The sequence below is a fragment of the Pollicipes pollicipes genome, unplaced genomic scaffold, assembly GCF_011947565.3.
Source record: "Pollicipes pollicipes isolate AB1234 unplaced genomic scaffold, Ppol_2.1 Scaffold_7231;HRSCAF=8579_pilon_pilon_pilon, whole genome shotgun sequence".
Taxonomy (NCBI): Eukaryota; Metazoa; Arthropoda; class Thecostraca; order Pollicipedomorpha; family Pollicipedidae; genus Pollicipes; species Pollicipes pollicipes.
In genome coordinates, this window is record NW_023597034.1 from 33,997,452 (window position 1) to 34,016,869 (window position 19,418).

At 58.5% G+C, this 19,418-nt stretch overlaps 1 protein-coding gene across 1 annotated transcript; it reads right to left on the reverse strand.

The window, feature by feature from the left end:
* Positions 1 to 99: 99 nt before the first annotated feature.
* On the reverse strand, positions 100 to 19,218 carry Mgtor (nuclear basket protein megator). Its single transcript, XM_037233786.1, has 23 exons — positions 19,011 to 19,218; positions 15,654 to 15,816; positions 14,767 to 14,988; positions 14,107 to 14,266; positions 13,504 to 13,678; positions 13,101 to 13,328; positions 12,336 to 12,568; positions 11,837 to 11,998; positions 11,291 to 11,398; positions 10,527 to 10,679; positions 9,729 to 9,863; positions 8,945 to 9,180; positions 8,570 to 8,741; positions 7,532 to 7,756; positions 6,814 to 6,934; positions 6,311 to 6,365; positions 4,311 to 4,530; positions 3,875 to 3,979; positions 3,443 to 3,493; positions 2,642 to 2,815; positions 1,022 to 1,170; positions 511 to 678; positions 100 to 133 (listed from the first exon to the last, which is right to left on the reverse strand). Exons 1-23 carry the CDS (start codon positions 19,165 to 19,167, stop codon positions 100 to 102), a joined length of 3,606 nt encoding a protein of 1,201 aa, XP_037089681.1. The 5' UTR covers positions 19,168 to 19,218.
* Positions 19,219 to 19,418: the final 200 nt, after the last annotated feature.

The following is a 19,418-nucleotide window of genomic DNA, read 5'->3' on the forward strand; positions in this document are numbered from 1 at the left end:
CTGCGCCGTCGACGTGGCCAGCTGCGCCGCCGTCTGCTGCTGCTGCGACGTCTTCAGCTGGAGCTGCAGCTGCGACACCTGCGCCAGAACGGTGGCCGGTCACGGCCGGATGGCCAAGAAGGTCAGACTCACCCTGGAAGCGTTGACGGCAGTTGAGGCCACTTTCAGACCGATGCGCTCCAAACAGGCCAAGTACAACAATGCGCGGATCACAAAGGTCTCTCCCGCGTGACCAACCCACGCGCTGGGGTCAAGTCAGCGCAAATCCAGCAGCGTTCAACACCTATTGCGACTGCCTCTCGGTTAAGCGGAGCATGGGCCTAGAATCCAACGTCAGAAGAGAGCAAATGAGGCCATCACAGGCTCGCCTCCTGTCACCAAGCACTACCGACACCCCTTTCCATCATGGGGCGGTGCCACCAGCTCCCAGTTCCAGCCCCGTGCCGACCGGCCACACACACCAGCTGCTTCTGCTGCGCCAGCTCCTGTTTCTGCTGCGCCAGCTCCTGCTTGAGCTGCGTCTGCTCGCCGACCAGCTGTCGCAGCCGGTTGGTGAGCTGCTCGCGCTGGTCGGCCGCGCCCTGGGCGCCGGCGCGCACCCGCGTCAGCTCGCTCTGCAGCTTGGCCAGCTGCTGCTGCTGCTCCTCCGAGCGCTTGGTCAGCGTCTCCTTGTCCTGCCTGCGACGGGCGGCGGTCAGCGGACGCCGGTCACCAGAGGTGGGCGCCGGAGCGTGTCACATTCGGCCAGAGCCCGGCCGAGCCACGGCGGCCAGGGCGCGCAGGGTCCACCGGCCGCCCGCGGGCAGACCGTGCGGCCGGCACCGAACTGCTCGCAGCACTGCAAACCATCCTAACCCGACATAAGACTCCGTATGGTTGAACCCGTATGGTTGAAGGGAGAAACTGAACTGCGCACATCACGCCGCCAGGCGCGCGCCGCCACGACGAGCGGGGTGGCGGGGTGCCGCCCGCCGCGACCCGCCGCGGCTGGCGCACCGGCCGCGCGCTGGCCGACACTCACTGCAGCCGCTTCATCTCCTCGGGGTTGGCCTTGTTGGCGCGCTCCGTCAGCTGGTTGGTGCGCTGCCGCCAGCGCGTCACCTCGCCCTTCAGCGCCGTCACCTCGCTCTCCAGCACGTCCACGCGGCTTTGCAGGTCACGGTTCTTCTCCTGGAACGGCGGGACGATGAGGGCATCGGTCACAGCGCGCGAGGTCAACCCCACCCTTTAAAAAAACGAAAAAAAAACATTTAGCTCACCATCTTCATCATAGTCGATCATCACAAACTGCGTACAAAAGACTGAGGTACCCGGACTACCACCAAAAACCCATTATACGTGGTTTCAAGAGCAATGCTACCAGTAAGAACGAAACAGACTGCTGCAGTTGACCCATTTCGAAAATGACGCGAACTTCTGACGTCAAATCCGGATAAGGACTCGAAAGTGGAGGACTTCACAGGTTGGGAAACCCAATGGGTCAGCTATCAGCAGTTGAATGTAAATGGGGCGCGGCGGGCGGAACCCAGCCAGTCTGCTCGCCGAGGCGGGGCGCGGCGGGCGGAACCTAACTAGCCTGCTCGACGAGGCGGGGCGCGGCGGGCGGGGCGCGGCGGGCTGAGTCCAGCCAGCCTGCTCGCCGAGGCGGGGCGCGGCGGGCGGAACCCAACCAGCCTGCTCGCCGAGGCGGGGCGCCGTCTGGTGGCCCGATATGCGCAACTCTGGGAGAAAGCTCTTGACGCGTTCGCATGGCGGGGATGTATGACACGTGTCACGGCTGGGCTGGGCACAGATTATGACATAATTACGGATCTTGATTGAGTTTAGTATGGCTTTATATGTATACATAAGCATATTCAAGCTATGTAGTTATATGTATATATATAATATTATATCATGTTATATATTATTTTATAGAATATATAGTATATAGATACTATATTATATATATGTGTTGTGTGTGTGTGTGTGTGTGTGTGTGTGTTTGTGTGGTGTGGGTGTTTTGTTTGTGGGTGTGGTGAGTGTGTGTGTGGTGGTGTGTGTTGTGTAAGTTTTGTGTGTGTGTGTGCGTGTGCGTGTGCGTGTCTGTGCGTGTGCGTTGCGTGTTGCGTGTGCGGTGCGTGTGCGTGCTGTGCGTAGCGTTCGTGTGTGCGTCGTGCGTCGTTCGCGTGTGTATACCCACATGACTTTAGATGTTAGAGCGACGGGCATCTATTTTTGTTTAAAACTTAATGATGCTACCAACCGCACTGCTTTTAATCGCGATTAGCTCCCTTTACACTATCTTTTGTGATTACCGACATAAAATAGTAGTTTTGGGTGCAGACTCTTCCGTAATTTCAGCTTCAGTGCGGGAAAACACTCAAACCGGTGAGCAATGAGTGGGTGTAACTCATTAGGAACGGGCAGCGGGAGCGTACGGACAAAGACCCGTGAAAGGCAGATTTGGTAGAGGAGATTTCACCCGAGACGACCTCTTATCAGACTGAATGGACTCCCGACTCCGTGCCCTACGACTCGGACTCAGGTTCGGACTCTCTCGATATGAAAAGGGTGAATCGGGCCTGGGCTTGCGACTCCAAACATTAAAACTGACACTCCAAGACTCAAACCCACACCAGCGGCAAGCACGGCATCGCACCTGCAGCGGTTCGATCTCAGCCCTGGTGGTCTCCAGCTGAGCTTCCAGTTCCTGGCGCCGCCGAGAGAGGTCGTCACGCTCCTCGCGAAGTACCCGATTGCTGTCCGTGAGTGCGTTGAGCGTCTCTACCTTGCGGAGCAGCTCGGCCAGCTGTGCCGACGAGTCCACGGTGGCCTGAGGGGGAGGGGGCAGGGGGCACATCGGTCAGGGCCCACGTGAGATCACAAATTGCAGCCTACAACGCCCCAGTCTCAGACCGCTCCCAGAGAGCGTCTCAACGAACGACGTCAGCGATTCACATCTCTTGATAAAGAATAAGTTTGTAACGGGTGGAGTCGAGCTGGGTGGTCACTGAATAGTCAATTGTCCAGAAACCAGCCGCGGTGTGATACACCAGGTGTATTGGGGTACGCCGACTGACTGCTGTTTTGAGTTCATAATGGCTTTCAGTTCTCACAGCGTGAGGTGGAGCTAAAGCTGCTCCTATTCTTAACTCATTACCAGGAGCGCGATTCAAGTAGCAGTCGTAAAAGAACGCAGATGGGTTTCTTTACGTCGCGCAGTGGTAAGACATCGGTCAGGTGGACCCCTTCTGATTTCGTACCGGCCGACTTTGCCACAATACGAGCTCACAAAACGAAAGGTCTGGGAAACCATCCCAGTGACGTCAGGTCGTCGGCCGATCCGACAGCACCCCAGTCAACGCCAGCGCTGAACCTCCGACAGCCCCCCCCCCCCCCCAACCCACTCCCATTCCGCCAGCGGGCCGCCACTTCGCCCTCGCGCGCCACCGCCGCCTACCTGCGAAGTCTGCCGCTCCTGGTCCAGCCGCTGTTGGCTGGTCTGCAGCTGCTGCCGCGCCAGCTGCAGCTGCGCCGTCAGCCGCGCCGCGTCGGCGGTGGCCGCCTCGGCGCGCGTGTCGGCGATCTCGCGCTGGCGGCGCAGGTAGCGCACGATCTCGAGTAGCTGCTCGGCGGAGCGCGCGTCCGCCTCCGAGAACGAGGTGTTGAGCGCGCCGGCCGGGGGCTCGCCGGGCGCCAGGCGCGCCTGCACGGCCGCCAGCTGCGTGCTCAGCTCCTGCAGCTGGTCATGCAGCAGGCCGTTCTGCGCCAGCAGCTCGTCGTGCTGCTGGCGCCACTGCTGCGCCTGCTGGTCGAGCAGTGTCTGGCGCTGCGCCCAGCCGGCCTCGGCCTCCTCCAGGCGGGCCTGGGCGGCGCGCCGGCCGTCCTCGGCGGCGCCCAGCCGGCCCGTCGCCTCTTCCAGCTGCTCTCGGCTCCGCTTGAGCGCCTCCAGATCAGCCGCGTGCAGGATCACCTCGTGCTGGTAGCGGTCCTGGGCCTGCGGCGGCGCGGCACGTGTTCACGGTCTCATACTCACAGCGCGGCGAGACGGACCGGGCCGCGTGATGCGGACGAGCACGGCGCCTAACCACTCTCTCACCCGAACTCAATCATCAGCCAACACGCTGCCGACAGCCCCGCCCCTCCCCCTCCTCCCCCAAAAAAGGACACCGATGATTCGAGTTGTGCACGTACCGACGGCTCTTGAGATCGCTGTGCGCCCGTTCCTGAGTCATACGTGAGCAGACGGATCAGAAGACAGGGGTTCCTGCGCTCTGGTGCCGACGGACGCACCGGCCGGCTCCGCGCGCGGTGCCCGGCCGACTCACCTCAGCCCGCGTGCTCGCCTCCCGCTGGGCGTTCTCGCGCGCCTCGCGCTCCAGCGTCTGCGCCGTCTCCAGGCGGCTCCGCGCCTCAGCCAGCTCCTGGCGCAGCTGCTCGCCCGAGCCGGCGTCGTCGCGCAGCTGCGTCTCCAGCGCCTGGTTCTTGGAGGAGAGCGTCTCGACCACGCTCTGCAGCTCGGCCATCATGGCCTGGCTCTCCTGCAGACTGTCGGAGGAAGGCGCGCGGCACGTGAACGCCGAGGCACGTGCGGCGGGGATACGCGGCACAATGTGACACCACACGCGGCACAGTGCAGCGCCACATGCGGCAGTATGGCGTCGCACGCGGCACAGTGAAGCGTCACACGCGGCACAGTGCAGCGTCACACGCGGCAAAATGTGACGCACACGCGGCACAGTGCAGCGTCATACGCGGCAGTGTGGCGTCACACGCGACACAGTGCAGCGTCACACGCGGCAAAATGTGACGCCACGCGCAGCACAGTGCAGCGTCACACGCGGCAGTGCGGCGTCACACGCGGCACGGTGTGGCGTCACACGCGGCACAGTGTGGCGTCACACGCGGCACAGTGTGGTGTCACACGCGGCAGTGTGGCGTCAAACGCGGCAGTGTGACGTCACACGCGGCAGCGTGGCGTCACACGCGACACAGTGTAGCGTCACACGGGACGATGTGACGTTACACGCGGCGCAGCGTGGCGTCACACGCGGCGTAGCGTGGCGTCACACGCGGCACAGTGTGACGCCACACGCGGCACAGCGTAGAGTCACACGCGGCACAGGGTGACAATCAACGTAGAGGGACAGCAAAACAGAAAGGAGGCGATGTGGGGGAAAGGTCCGTTACACTGAGATGAGCAAGGCTGCTAAAAAAAAATTATCACCTTCAGACATACTGGCAAAACTAAATCAAAATAGACGTCACCAAATAATAGCATGTAGCATTTAATGTAAACAAAGCCTACGATGAGATTTGTTTATTACATTTTCATACAAAAACAGCATGTAATTTCGTCGCAATAGGCATGAAAAAACATAGTGCGTGGTAAATTCACATGGTCAATGACACCTTACGGACATATCCGGAGGAATTCTGGGTGTGTGGCGACCTTTCAGTCGTGGACCCCACACTCTCCCCTTCTCCAACAGCCCAGCCCATCACGGCTTCGTCGGATCTCTACAATACCCTGCAGCTCTGGATAACTTCTCTCTCCCTCTCCGTCTCTCTCTCTCTCCCTCTCTCCCACACCCCCACGCCTTCACCGCGCCTCTGCCGTCGGACACTCCCGGACCGCCTGCCCGTGGCTCACCGCGCCTCCATGGTGGCCTGACACTCCTGGACGGTGCGCTGGGACCCGAGCAGGCGGCGCTCGGCCGCCTCGGCCAGGCCCCGCTGCTGCTCGGCGCGCTGCTCGGCCGCCGCCAGCTGCTGGCGCGCCGTCTCCAGCTGAGTGCGCGCCTGCTGCAGCTGCAGCCGCGTCTGGCGCACCTCCGGCTCCGGAGATGCGGCCGCCGCCGCAGCAGCAGCTGGAGGCGAGCGTCAGGGTTGGAGACGGGCAGTGAGAGTGGAGTGCGCGCACAGGCGTCGTGGCCTTGTGCCGTGAACTGATTCTGCGAGTTGATGCGCGCGATTGCAGAGGTGTGGACTGCCCGCTGCGTACATGCAATGCTACATTTACAGCGAGGAACGAAGACAGAAACACAAGGATAAAAGACCATACGGAGGAAGGAGACGGGGGAGATTCAGAAACAAAACGGGTTTGAGCGGTTGCGGCGAACGCCAGTACGTCCTCACACCAGCGAGCCATGGCTGGACGTTGTAGCTGCGACGATTATCGAGACCACCCGGGTCGTACCTCAAACCACGCAGATGTGAGGAAAGCCCCCCCCCCCCCCCCCCTCCAATCCTGCCCCGCTGTCGCTGACCTGGCGTCGCCGCGGCCGCCTGCGCGTCGGCCAGCTGCTGGCGCAGCTGCTGCAGCTGCGCCTCGGCGGCCACCTGAGCCTCGCGGCCCTTCCGCACCACGGCCGCCTCCTCCTCTGCGGGCGGGCACAGGCGTCAGCCGCCGCGCCGGTCAAACGTTGCCGGCGGAGGGCGGGGACACCACCCTGCGACCGTCACGATGGTCTCGACACAAGACAACGCCAGCGGCAGCGACCGACACAAGTAACCGGTCGTGCCAGACGACCCTGGTCGGCAGGTGGTTCTGCATAACCCATGGTAGGCCATGTGCTTGCCTGCAGTCCCCCCCCCCCCCCAACGCCCACACTTTTTACAGGCGATGCGGTCATACACATCGCAATTTCTATCTGCACCATGGCAGGCATTGCCATCACCAGCATCATCACTGTCATCAACGCCATCACCGTCACGCTCATCAGCATCGCCGCCCTCGTCACGGCCGCGCCTGCCACCAGCACCAGAGCCACCGCGCCGCGCCATCGGTCGCCGCCACCGGCGCCGTCGGCGTCAGCGGCGGCCACTGACCGAGCTTGCCGCGAAGCTTGGCCACCTCGGCCTCCCAGAGCCGGATGGCCTGGCGGTGCGTCTCGCCGTCCTGCTCCAGCTTACGGGTCAGCGCCGTCACCTCCCGCTTCAGGGCGTCGTTCTGCGGGGCGGGGCGGGGCGGGGCGGCCGGGTCAGGCTGGCCGGGTCAGGCGCGGTGGCCGGGTCGGGCGGGCCGGGCGGTCAGGCGGCGCCACGGCCGGCCACACGCCGGGCACTCGCGCCTCCGGCGAGCTTGCGACAGACTGGTCGGTACCTGCGGGATGGTCCCTAAAGTTCCGAAGGCGCAAGTTGGCAGTGGGTTGTCCAGGGATGGCGCGTCGGCGGCATGCCATTCGTAGGTCATGAACGCCAGGAATTTAATCGATTTTAATTGGGCGGATCAGAAGGGAGTGAATGAAAGAATGAACGCTACTACATCATGCTAAGAAAGGACTACTTCGGACCTATCTACAATATCCCGTTTTATTAGTATCTTGGCGTGACCACCCCTCCCATCGTTTATCGCACGGGACGAACAGATGCCAGACCGGTGGCCAAACGCGACCCCACAATTCGCCACACACTTATGGGCGAACGTTCTAACGCACCCTACTCCCTAGCAGCTGCAGCAGACAAACTCCGTACAACAGGGGCAGGTGCAAGGAACAACAGCTGTTTCCTGCACTGCCCCCTCCCCCCGCTCCCCCGCACCCCGTACCTGGTTCTCCAGGTGTGCGCCGGCGCTGGTCTGGGCGCGATCCAGGCTGCTTTTGATGGCCTCCATGTTGGCCATCAGCAGCGCGGCCTGGCTACGCTCGCGCTGGGCCACCTCGCGCTCGGCCAGCAGGCGCGCCTCCGACTCGCGCAGGACGGTGCACTCCTGCTGCAGGTGCTCGCAGCGCACCTCCGCTCGGGAGAGACGCTCCTGCACGCTGCTGGCGTTCTGCCGGCGGCGGCAGGCGTCAGAGGGAGACGCAGGCGCCAGCGCACAGGCGGAGAGAGCAACGCTGACAGCGCTGGGTGTGCCAGTGCGGATTACGGGAGGCGGCAGAAGAGGCGGGAACATGACGTCACACCCTCAATACGGGCTCCCGAGTCGCTTCCAAGCAGACCCAAGACTGGTGGTGGCGGCAGGTCAGCAACGCAACGCTCGCCGCCAACCAGCACCCACCGTCAGCAACTAAAGAATCACCCCGCCAACCGGCGCCAAAGCTCGTGAACATAGCAGCTGACCTTCTCGCAACACAAAACAATCAATCTTATCGGACCAGAAGCGATTTCTGAGCTCGGGGCTGATATTCCTATGTTTAGCACAGTCCCAAGCGACTGTGACAAAACAGTCGCTTGGGACTCTTCCATCGTAGCAGCACATTCCCCGTCGCAGTATGCTCTGTGGCCACCATCCACCCGCCTGTTGATAAGACCCGCCGGCGCCACCTGTCCAGCGAGCTCCGCTTCACCGCCAATGCCCTCACATTGCCGCCCCCCTCCCCGTCCGCCTGCCCCTCCCCGTCCGCCTGCTCCACCCCGTCTGCCTGCCGCTCCCCTCCCCCGTCCGCCTGCCCCTCTCCTCCCCCGTCCGCCTGACCCTCCCCTTCCCGTCCACCTGCCCCTCCTCTCCCCCCGTTCGCCTGCCCCTCTCCTCCCCGTCCGCCTGCCGCTCTTCTCCCCGTCCACCTGCCGTTCCTCTCCATGTTCGCCTGCCGCTTCCCTCCTCGCCCCCCCCCCCCTCCCCGTCACCAGACCGGCCTCTCACCTGGCGCAGCGCGGCGATCGACTGCTCGTACTTCTCGGAGGTGGCGGCGGCGCGCTTGTACTTGTCCTCGAGCGCGGCCACCTGGCGGCGGTACTGGTCGGCGTTGCTCTGGCAGATGGCGAACCGCTCGTCGTTGTACTCGAGCCGCGTCGACAGCTTGGCGTTCAGCACCCTGACGAACGGCGGCGGGAGACCGAGTTTAGGGGGGCCTAGGTTCAGGGTTTAGGTTTGGGGCTGTTTAATGGTCGGCTCTGAGCAGGCGAACTGAACGCGAGGCGTTTTGTCCGGAGCACGGCCGTGCAGTGCCAACCATCGCAGGTCAATCAACCAAACGCTTTTCACCATATCCACGCACACAAGCGTCCGGCTGCTTGCCTGTTTTCCGCTAGCTGGTCTCCCTGCTTCTGCAGCTGTTCGTTCAGCATTTTGACGTTCTCGGCCTGCTCGCGCTTGTAGAAGGCGTACTCCTCGCGCAGCTCGTCCAGCGTCTTCTCCAGCAGCTGCAGCTTCTTGGCGTCCTCCCCGGGGGTGAGCGGTTGCACGGTGGGACTCTTGATCGGGCTGGGCGTTTTGGTCGCCGCCGTCCGCCGGTCGCCGCCGTCCAGACACTCCTGCACACAACGCCGACTGCTAAATGAAATGTTTCGGCCTTGTATTGCGCGTTGAAACTGAGATAACCAGATCGTAGTTCATATCCGCTCAAATGCATCGGCAAGTCCCAAATCACCCCGTCTATTGACCCTACCGGCCATAAGTTCATTATTCGGTGTTTGGTTCATCTTGAACAAGACAAGATTGGGTTAAAAATAAGCAATTTTGTTCATCCCGTGCTGTCTGACAACTATAACCACCATCCGCATATCCTATTCCGTCACATTTTGTACATCGCTCAAACCTACAAAGGACAAACATCGCATTCCACAGCCTTAGCAATTCTTTCGCATTTAACGTAAGAGAGCAAGGCGGCCAAAACGAAAGAAAATGTCCGACCATGGGTCTCCGAAAAAAGAATATAGTGCTTTCCCGCGACTACCGGCACAAAACCCAACCCGCTGAACTGCTGTTGACGCGTCTCCACGAGAACAGGACGTTATGCGCCACGCCTCCGTGACTTATCGGCAAGTCCGCTGACGCGGCAACAGCGGCACACGACCCCGACCTGCTGGTGCGTCTGCTGATGCAGCAGAGAGCGGTACATGTCTCGCTGTCGGACGATGCTCTCCACCATGGTCTCCTGCCGCATACGGGAGACTCGCAGCTCCTCGAGCTCCTCCTGGGCCGCCGACAGCTCCGCCTGCGCCGCACGAGGGCAGACTCAGTCCCGGTCGCCGCACCGCGCCACGGCACGGGCGCCCGCCTGTGCCGCCAGGTCAGGCAGGCCAGGTCGAGCGTGGCGCGGCCGAGCACGGCGCCTATCTCCGCGCACAGCGGCGGTCGGCGGCGGCCGCCGGACATCGCCGCGACGGCTCACGCAAACAGGCGCGAATTCCTCGCCGAAGATGGCCGCGTGCCGAAACACACGCTCGCGCTTCCATCACGCAGTGGTTTAGGCAGCACCGATTAACAACGACGCACCCTCACGGCACATCAACACAAAACAGCGCAGCGAGCGCAGTATTCTCATCGCGCCTCCACGCCGACGACGCAGCCGTCAGCAGCGAGAGCCGCGCCAGCCCTGCGCCCGACCGCACCGTCCGGCGTCTGGCCACCCACGGCCGGACGTGAGTCGCGCCAGACCCGCGCCCGACCGCACCGTCCGGCGTCTGGCCACCTACGGCCGGACGTGAGCCGCGCCAGACCTGCATCCGACCGCACCGTCCGGCGTCTGGCCACCTACGGCCGGACGTGAGTCGCGCCAGACCTGCGCCCGACCGCACCGTCCGGCGTCTGGCCACCTACGGCCGGACGCGAGCCGCGCCAGCCCCGCACCCGACCGCACCGTCCGGCGCCTGCCCACCTGCAGCCGGACGTGCGTCTCCGAGCGGGTGACGTCAGCGCCGTCGTCCGCCTCCTCGCGCTCGCTCAGCTCCCGCACCACGGCCAGCAGCTCCTGGTTGCGCGCCTGCAGCTCCTCCAGGTCGCGGAAAGTGACGAGTCGCTGCGAGATCAGCTGCAGCGGCGGCACCGCGTCAGCGGTCGGGTCTTCGGGACGGCCGTCAGCACCGGTGAAGACGGCGAAACGGGGGGGGGGGGGGGGCAGGGGGAGGGGCATGCAGCCAAGCGGGCCACGACACTGAGGGCACCACTGTGACAGCGATTACTTCCGGGTATGCATGCTTATATGCATGTATACATGCTAGTCTGAGTTCAGAGTTCTTACACTCACAGTTATCTATCTTCACTGCACCAGGAAAACATTGGTTATATTGTCGACAGCCACCGTTTCAGGGTGCGCTTATGATTACGAATGATCATCAGCACGTCTCACACTCCTACTCCCCATTCCCTAAGGGGCTGCTGGCCTTTCTTGCTTCCACCAAGTGTACACATGCTATTACATCTGTACATTATTTGACGAGGACAGTCTCCACAGTGGGCCCATCTAACATGACACTGGCACAGTTCAGCGGACTGACCGCGACGACCGCGGGTGCTTCCCGAACGCGACGTCACCAGCTGCGAGTGCAGCAACCCCAAACGTCCGTCGCACGGACCAGCCGCGGAGGAGGTCCGGACCGGACCGGACCGGACCGGACCGGACCGCCGGGACCGGCTGCTCACCTGTCGGGCGCTGGACGAGTCCGCGTCCAGCTCGGCCTCCGCCTGATCGCGGCGCGTGGTCACGAAGCCGCCACGCGCTTCCTCCACCTCCTTGAGGAGGACGCGCACCTGCCCGCCAGAGGGTGGTGACGGCATGGAGCGGCCCGGAGAGCGGAGCTGACGTGTGGGAGCGCGCAGTACCCGCGGACACCAGTCCAGGGAAACGTAGAACTGAACACACCCGGGACACACCATTATGGCCAGCACGGAAGACCTCCGCCTTCTCAAAACGGTCTCCCGCTTTGGGAAGGCGGCGCAACCCACCCATGAACTCGAGGCTTGGGCACCCAGTTTTCCCATTGAGCTGGTCTCCCCTCTCCTCCCGACGCCCTCCTTGCCCCCGGCGCATTGCACACTCCGTCAGAGTCACTCACAAGTCCGCCTCCGCCTGCGCCTGCGCCTGCGCCCGCGCCTGCGCCCGCGCCCGCACCCCTCCTACCAGCGCGGCACCCATCCGGCACTGCCAGAGGGCCGGGTGCCGCCGCCGCCACCAGCGCCTAACCTTACCTGCGTGGACAGGTCGTCGCACTGCGCCGCCAGTCGCGCACGCTCGCGCTGCGCGGTGCGCAGCTGCCGCATGGCGTCGTCAGCCTGCGAGCGCGCCGTGCCCAGCTCTCGCAGAGCCTCGTCGTTGCTATCCGTCAGCGCCTCGATCGTCTGCACCGCCGCCTGGCGGCCGCACGGCGAAGCTCGTCAGCAGGTGGGCAGCGGGAGCCTCGCACCGGGCAGCCCGGTGCACGTGGAGGACGTGGAAGGTTACATCCAGCGCCACCGCGGCGGCAATCGACCGACTCCGCCAGCACGAGACTGTCACCGGCGGCAGTCGACCGACTCCTCCAGCACGAGGCTGTCACCGGCGGCAGTCGACCGACTCCTCCAGCACGAGACTGTCACCGGCGGCAGTCGACCGACCCCTTCAGCACGAGACTATCACTGAATCACTCCCGAGACCGATGCCTCAGCGCTGGCCGACGGGAAAACGCGGCGGAGCGCGAGGGCCGCGTACCTCGTAGTCCTCCTTCTGGCGCTGTATGGCGGGCGTGCGCTCCTCGATGTCCTTGAGGATCTGGTCGAGGTAGACCTTGAGCTGGCGGCTCTCGGCCTGCGCCGCCGCCAGCCCGTCCTTGGCCTGGCAGAACTCGGTGAAGATCTGCGTCAGCGTCATGCCCTGGCGCAGCAGCCGGCTGACGGCGGCCGCCGACGGCGACATCTCCTCCACGGCCGCGTCGGTCAGGCCGCCTGCCGGCGCCGGACGACGGCGTCAGCGGGGGAGCCGTGCGGCCGGCCGGCGCGCGGCCGAGGACGGGGAGGGCGCCAAACTGCAGGGACGGGGCTGCGGGACACCAAGACCTCCTCGTGCGGTCTGGTGACCAGCGGAGAGAACCTGACACGGGCGGCACGAGTCGGACGGCCTCGCACACCGCAGCGAACAGTCCCAACGACCATTCCCATAGATCAGCCAGTGCATATGACCGCGACAATCAGTCAGCATATCGGTTTCATAGACGTAATTCTGCTTTGAGGACTGCCGGCTACGTCTCACGCACAGATCTCAGCGCACACAGCGTGTTTGGACGCCACCTTTCTCTTCTAACTGATCCACATGCGTGTTGATGCGGCACGCATCCAGCACAAGCAGCGGTCAAACGACTGTCTTGCACGGACCGCGTCTCGTCTCCCCCCCCCCCCCCCGTCCCTCTACAACACAAACACCAGCTCGCGGGCCGACGTGCAGTTCCGCTCGCCGCCCGGACCGCCGGCCCACACTGACCGCGCTTGGTGATGTGCTTCAGCTGCTCCTCGCATGTCTCCACCTGCGTGCGCAGCGTGCGCGCGAGCTCGTCGCGCTCGGCCAGCTCGTCGCGGTGGCTCGCCGCCTCCGCCTCGAGCCGCTGCTCCAGCGCACGCTGCGCCTCGCTGGCCGCGTCCAGCAGGCGGCGCAGCTCATCCACGGAGCGCAGCGTCTCCGAGCACTTGGTCTCCGCCTCCTCAGCTCCCTCTGGCGGTGGACCACCGAGTCTTTTGTGAAAGCATACGCCACAATCGTGTGCCACGTGCATTGCACACCTGGCCGTAACCACATCCAACCAACCACAACTGACCCCCCGCCCCCATTCGCTGACCCCGACAGCCCCCAGTGCCCAGCGTCAGCGACTCGGGCCCGCCCGCCTCACCCTTGTAGAGCTGCACGAGCCGCTCCTGAGAGCGCAGCTGCTGCCGGTAGTTCTGCTCCTGTTCGACCTCGGCGTCGCGCTGCTGGCGGAGCCGGTCGGCCTGCTCGGTCAGCCTCCGCTCCAGCTCGGCCGTCTGCTTCGCCAGGCTCTCCTTCTCGGCGCGCTCCGCGTCCAGCTGCCGCAGAGTCCACCACGGCAGCGGTCAGCGCGCGGGTCGGGCGCCACCGACGCAGCGGCTGAACCAGCGCTGGCTCGAGCCGCTGACCACAGCATCCGAGCAACAGCTGACGCGACGAATCACGTTTGATTTTGCTACGTGGGGGGAGGGCACGACCTGGACACATGAGATGAGCAATGATGTTCAGGATACTTCATATTGAAATCAAAGATGGTTTAACACCAATTCATTTGTGAAATCCGTTACGGGCACTTGACTAACAATCCACAGACACCACTCTGATGATGTGACGCGATGCGCCGACGCAGCCCACGTGATTTCATCTCCCAACCATGCAGTTGCACATTCCCGCACGGCACTGCCTGCTCGGCGGACCTGTTGGTCACCCGACCGCCGCCGCAGTCCCGCCCTGTGCATTCCATCACCTGGTCGATCTTCTGCGCCAGCTCGCTCTGCAGCTCCAGGATCTGGGCGCTGTTGTGGCGCCGCACGTTGGCCAGCTCCTCGGTGCGCGACTCCAGGTGGCCGGTGAGCAGCTCCTGCTGCTTCTCCAGCAGCGCCTTCTCCTGCTCCATGCGCCGCTCCCTGATGGACGCATGCGAGGGGCTGCGGTCACGAGCGGCCACGGCGCAGGTGGGGTGCCGGGCACCGGCCGAGCTGTGTCTCGGACACGCCAGGTGGTAGAGTCGTTCCCTCGTCGCTCGCGCGCCCTTTACGCCGAATACCGGGCTCACAGTGCGTTGGCAAGCATTCGCGAAACACGACTGGATGTAGGCCATTGGATCGAGCAGGTTTGATATAATGATCTGTATTACTTTGTCAAGCCAAGTGCCGCTGCATTCTACCACACGCTTCTGAGTAGAACTATTTAAGATAAATATCTAGAGCGCGACAAGACAATATGACACTTCAACACGTCGTAGAATGTGAAAACACATCCAAACAGCCACCTGCCGCGTCCCCAATTACATAGGTCGCAGCGTGCACGCCCCAGCCGCCCCGGCGCCGTCCTCGCGCCAGCGCAGAGGCCGCCACCACACCCGGCACCCGAGTCCGGTCCGCGCAGCGCCGGCGGCGGCGCCCACCTGAACTGCAGGCTGATCTCCTTGGCGGCCGTCTCCTCCGCCTGGACGAGGGCGGCGCACTTGGCGGCGTTGGCGGCGGCTAGCTGCTCGGTGAGGCGCGCCAGCTCGGCCGTCAGCCGGCCGGCCTCCGCGGCGCGCCGCTCCAGCTGCTGCGCCAGCTCCGCCTTCTCCGAGCGCAGCACGTCCCGCTCGCGGCGCACCTCCAGTTCGGCCGCCGACACGCTGCGACAGGCGCCAGCACCGTCACATAGTAGCAGGGATGGCACCAGCAGTCTTCACCATTCTAACTATATTACAATGGGCAACAATACAAATTAACAACATCAATACTAATAATGAGTACAGCTAATGTTAGGCTGTTTACCAAAGCAGACACCTGCGTCATAGACAGAATGACCAACTATCACAATGTTCCTCACACCGACACCAGTAGAGAATCAATGGAACATCCAGTGCTACAGTCTGGGAAACATGACATGTGACTTTTTTGTGGTACCTAGTAAAAAGTTTGGGCTCACATTTCTACAATAATGAGAACACCATGTACCATGTAGCCCAAAGATCTAGCTGAAGGTGGTGAAACTGAGGTATGTGTGCATGAAGGTGATGCTATTATGCTTTTTCAAAGTTATTAACTCTCTGCAGTAATAAAGACATGACACCATGCTATTTCAAGGTTGAGCTGAAGATACCACTCCAGTGCAAAATGAGGGGGGAGATGCTAAGCTTTAGCAACAATAGCAAGCCATTGGCACTGGCATGGGTTGTTCTGGAGATGACTCAGCCAGGATGCTTTGGTAGCAGGCCCATGCTAATGACTGCATACCCAAACTGAGTTCTGGCACAAACGATGTTACAGGGACAGAAATCTGAGTGATTTCAGTCACCTGGTGAGCTTCACATCAGTCTTGCGGTAGGTCTCAGTGAGTGCTGCCAGCTGCTGCTGGCACTGCGAGGCTGCTTCCCGCTGCTGCTCCAGCAGTGTTGACTGCTCCTGCAGCTCCTGCTGGCTCTGCTGGAGCTGCTGACCCAGCTCAAACTCATCTTGCTCTGCAAGAAACACATGATCATCTTTACTACATGGACTCCCTGCACAGGCACAGTGGCTGGCATTATGATAACAGATAATGTGACTTTTAAGTAACTTAATAACTTACATATGTTGTGACAAAGCTGTTGTAACTCAAGGCCTAATAAAATCCTAGTTGCAGAGCCCCTTGCTGAGAAATACTTTCTCCTGCATATAGGCATCATCTGCACTGACCTAACCTAACCAGTGTGCTAGAATCACTTTTAAACTGGGGTGGGGGTGAAAAATTTAATCACAAAAGGACAGTGTGGGAGTGAAAAATTTAATTCATAGCTTTGGAATTCATGAGGCACCAAAATATGCTCCAGCAAACAAAGACATGCATTTCAAGTTGGCATGGAAGTGATATCCTAAACATGATAAAACTATTTCTTTTTTAACATCTTGGGTCATTACAGTGAGGAAGAATACATTGGAGAATAGTTAGGTCATAACAGAGTGATGAACATAAAAAACTATGCAACACCAATGTTTTCATGCTGCATTTTGCACTTCCCTTCCACCAGACCTTTTTAACAGTGCTTATTTCCATGACAGTAACCTAATTAAGCTGAACCTAAAGAGGCCTTACCCCCTCTCATCCTGTCTTACCTATATGTATCACAGCAGAATTTGTGAATCACTAATTCTTGTAAAATCTCTACTGCCACTTATCATGAAATTAACCAACTTAACCTAATTTAGAGTAGCCCATATGTTTAATATTGCCTAAACTCACCTTAGCCAGTTCTAAGCACCAGGTTAAGTTGACAACACAAAAATCAAAGCCCCTCAAATCACTTTGAACAACCTATTCTTGTTGTCATGGCTGGCCTCCATCAAGGACAATAGTGGATATGCTCCACAAAACAATGTCTATTTTCCAAATGTAACACAACTTATAGGTGGACAGCAAACCAGTTTTACTGCTTGTCTTTTCAGCTGCAGCAAAGGCATCCATTTATATCTTGTTATTCATATTTCATGACTTAAAGCTTGAGATGTTTGCTTCACATTTTGAATGTGATGGTCTCACTATTTGCTGAACACCAATATCCACTTTATGTTGTAAAGGTTATGTAGCTTAGGGTATTCTTGTGTTGAGAGATATAGTGCATATCTCCAGTACAGTCATTTGCCAGTCGGCAAACCATGTCAACTATGGGCATCTGGTTAAAGCAGACATGAGGGACCACTTCAACAAATTTGAGGCAAATGATCAAGAGTATGGAACAAAATACTTCAATTACATATTTTTGGCATCATAATTTGTCTTATGAACTTAACAAAACTAGATTAAAACAAAAAATGGCTAAATATGGTTGTAAATCATGCATTGAAAGCAGGCAAGGTTAGCTATTAATTGGTCTGCAGGAAAAACTTACTGGCATTTTAAAGAAATGCTTCTTTCTGCACCTCACACAAAGTCAGCGATGTTCTCTGTCAAAATGTCTGCACAGTTCTGTACTTCAAATTGTCTCCTTTATTCCCTACAAACTGTTCACCCTTGGGTGCATATCAAACATGTTTGGGCAGCTGGTGAATTAATCCAATTCATGAATGAAAGGTGTGCAAGTTTGCAGTTGGAACATTTTGCAGTAAAATTGGTCAACGTTTTAAGTCACAAATGGTATTTTTAAAGGCAATCTGAAAGGAAGGGAAAATGGAGTTATATCACACTTGTAAAATAACAAGAAAAACAAAAGTAATTAAATCAATATAAAGACTGATAGTTATTGGTAACATGTTGCAATCAGGTTATTTGACAGAAATTCTGTGAAAATGAGTGCTCAGAGAGTGATACTTGGCTTTTAAATTTCATTTGGAAGACATTCCCTCAATTGTTCACTCTATCATTTTGGGAGTGGTGCAGTTTAGTGGCAAGTTTCTTCAGGTTAAAGAAATATGTGGAGTTAAATTCTCTACTGTGCTTTACTGGTATTTGTACCAGGCTTTGCTTTGGTAATGTGGTGCTTGCATGGTGTGACCATAAAAATTGGGGATGTGTGAAAACCTTGGATACAGCACACATGATGTGATACATTTTGTTCAACAAACCAAGCTTGGTGCATGCAAGCAGCTAGAGTTGTCATGTCTCCAGGGCTTGAAGGCACCTGGTACTCTTCCTCTATGCATACATATACATGATCAGATGTAGGTGAGGCAGAATATAGCCATAGGTGTGCAGGTTCTGTGGAGCCTTGTTTATGCTTGATGGTTTCAAGTGAGCTCAGCTTTGGATGACATCTTAAAACCTCAGAAAGGGAAATATGGGTTTGATATGCGAAGTTAAACAATATCAGGTGTCAGTAGAAAATCCACATAAAAAAGGAAAAGGATTGAAAAATTCCTCTTCATAGGGTGCTGCTTGACATCTAGTCAGCAATTCTAGGACACTGAAACTAACATAAGCCCCAAAACATATACCTATCTATGTAATCCAATGCCAGTCAGAAATTTGTGTTTCTAGGTTATACTGTACTGTCTGTCACTATCTTTGATGGATGTATCATTCACATCCCATGCCCCAAGTTCACAGACTGATAGTTGCCCAGCCCACAACTAGCCAAATTGAGACTGTGGTATAACCTACTATACCAAGAAGGTATCACAGTGCTTTGTCAAGTAAGCATGCAATGAGCTTGCCCCAAGCAACTTGTTGGCATTATCACCTTGTTACCAACCATTTACAGATTGGGCTATCACTGGTCTGGCACCAAGTCATAATACATTTTGACAAGATTTTGTTGGAGCAGGAGAGGGACATAGGCTCTGGTGCAGGGTAGCTTATGGAACAAAGATTGGCAGAATTTATGGATTTAGAGAGTTGAGGGCATCATAATCTGTTAATGATATACAGTACTGGGAAGATCACAGAAAATGGTGAAAGCTCATTGTTATTAAATTGTTGGGGAAAAATAAATGAGGCAATTTGCTATCCAGCTTTGGGCAGAATCCTGAGTGGGAAAACATATTGAAGCGTTCGCCAGTTTGCCACCTGGATTACTGGAATTTATTCAAGATCACATCCCCTAGCATACTGCAGCCCTGGAGACCACACAGAAAGACAGTAGCTCAAGCAACTAACATGGAAAGTAAGCAACTTATCGAAATTCAATGTAAATCAAAACTAGTAGCAAACCGAATTCCAGCGCAACCGTTACCAGAAACCCACCTTTGAGCACTTTGAAATCGTCATATTCGCTTTTCAACGACTTCACAGAATCGTTGAATGTTTGGAATGACTGCAGGAGCTTGCTTCGAATTTGCACTGGGATAAGTATAATCTCATCTTCTTCGAGGAACGCTTCCAGCCTGGCGTCCATCTCCATCGCCGACACATGGACGCCCCCGTCTCTCGAGCGTCGGCGCAAAATAGGTTGAAGTGCTTTGGCGTGCGCATTCACCAGTAACGGGCAAATGGATGCGTCGCCTAGCACTAGCTTGTATGCTGTTAGAATAAGGTTCAGAAGCTGTTTTAAGGACTCTCATTAACCAATCACTTTGAAAAGCTACCAAATACGTCACCAAAACTGTGCAAAAGCTTACGGTAGACAGCTCTAACCAGTAAACCAAACCATCC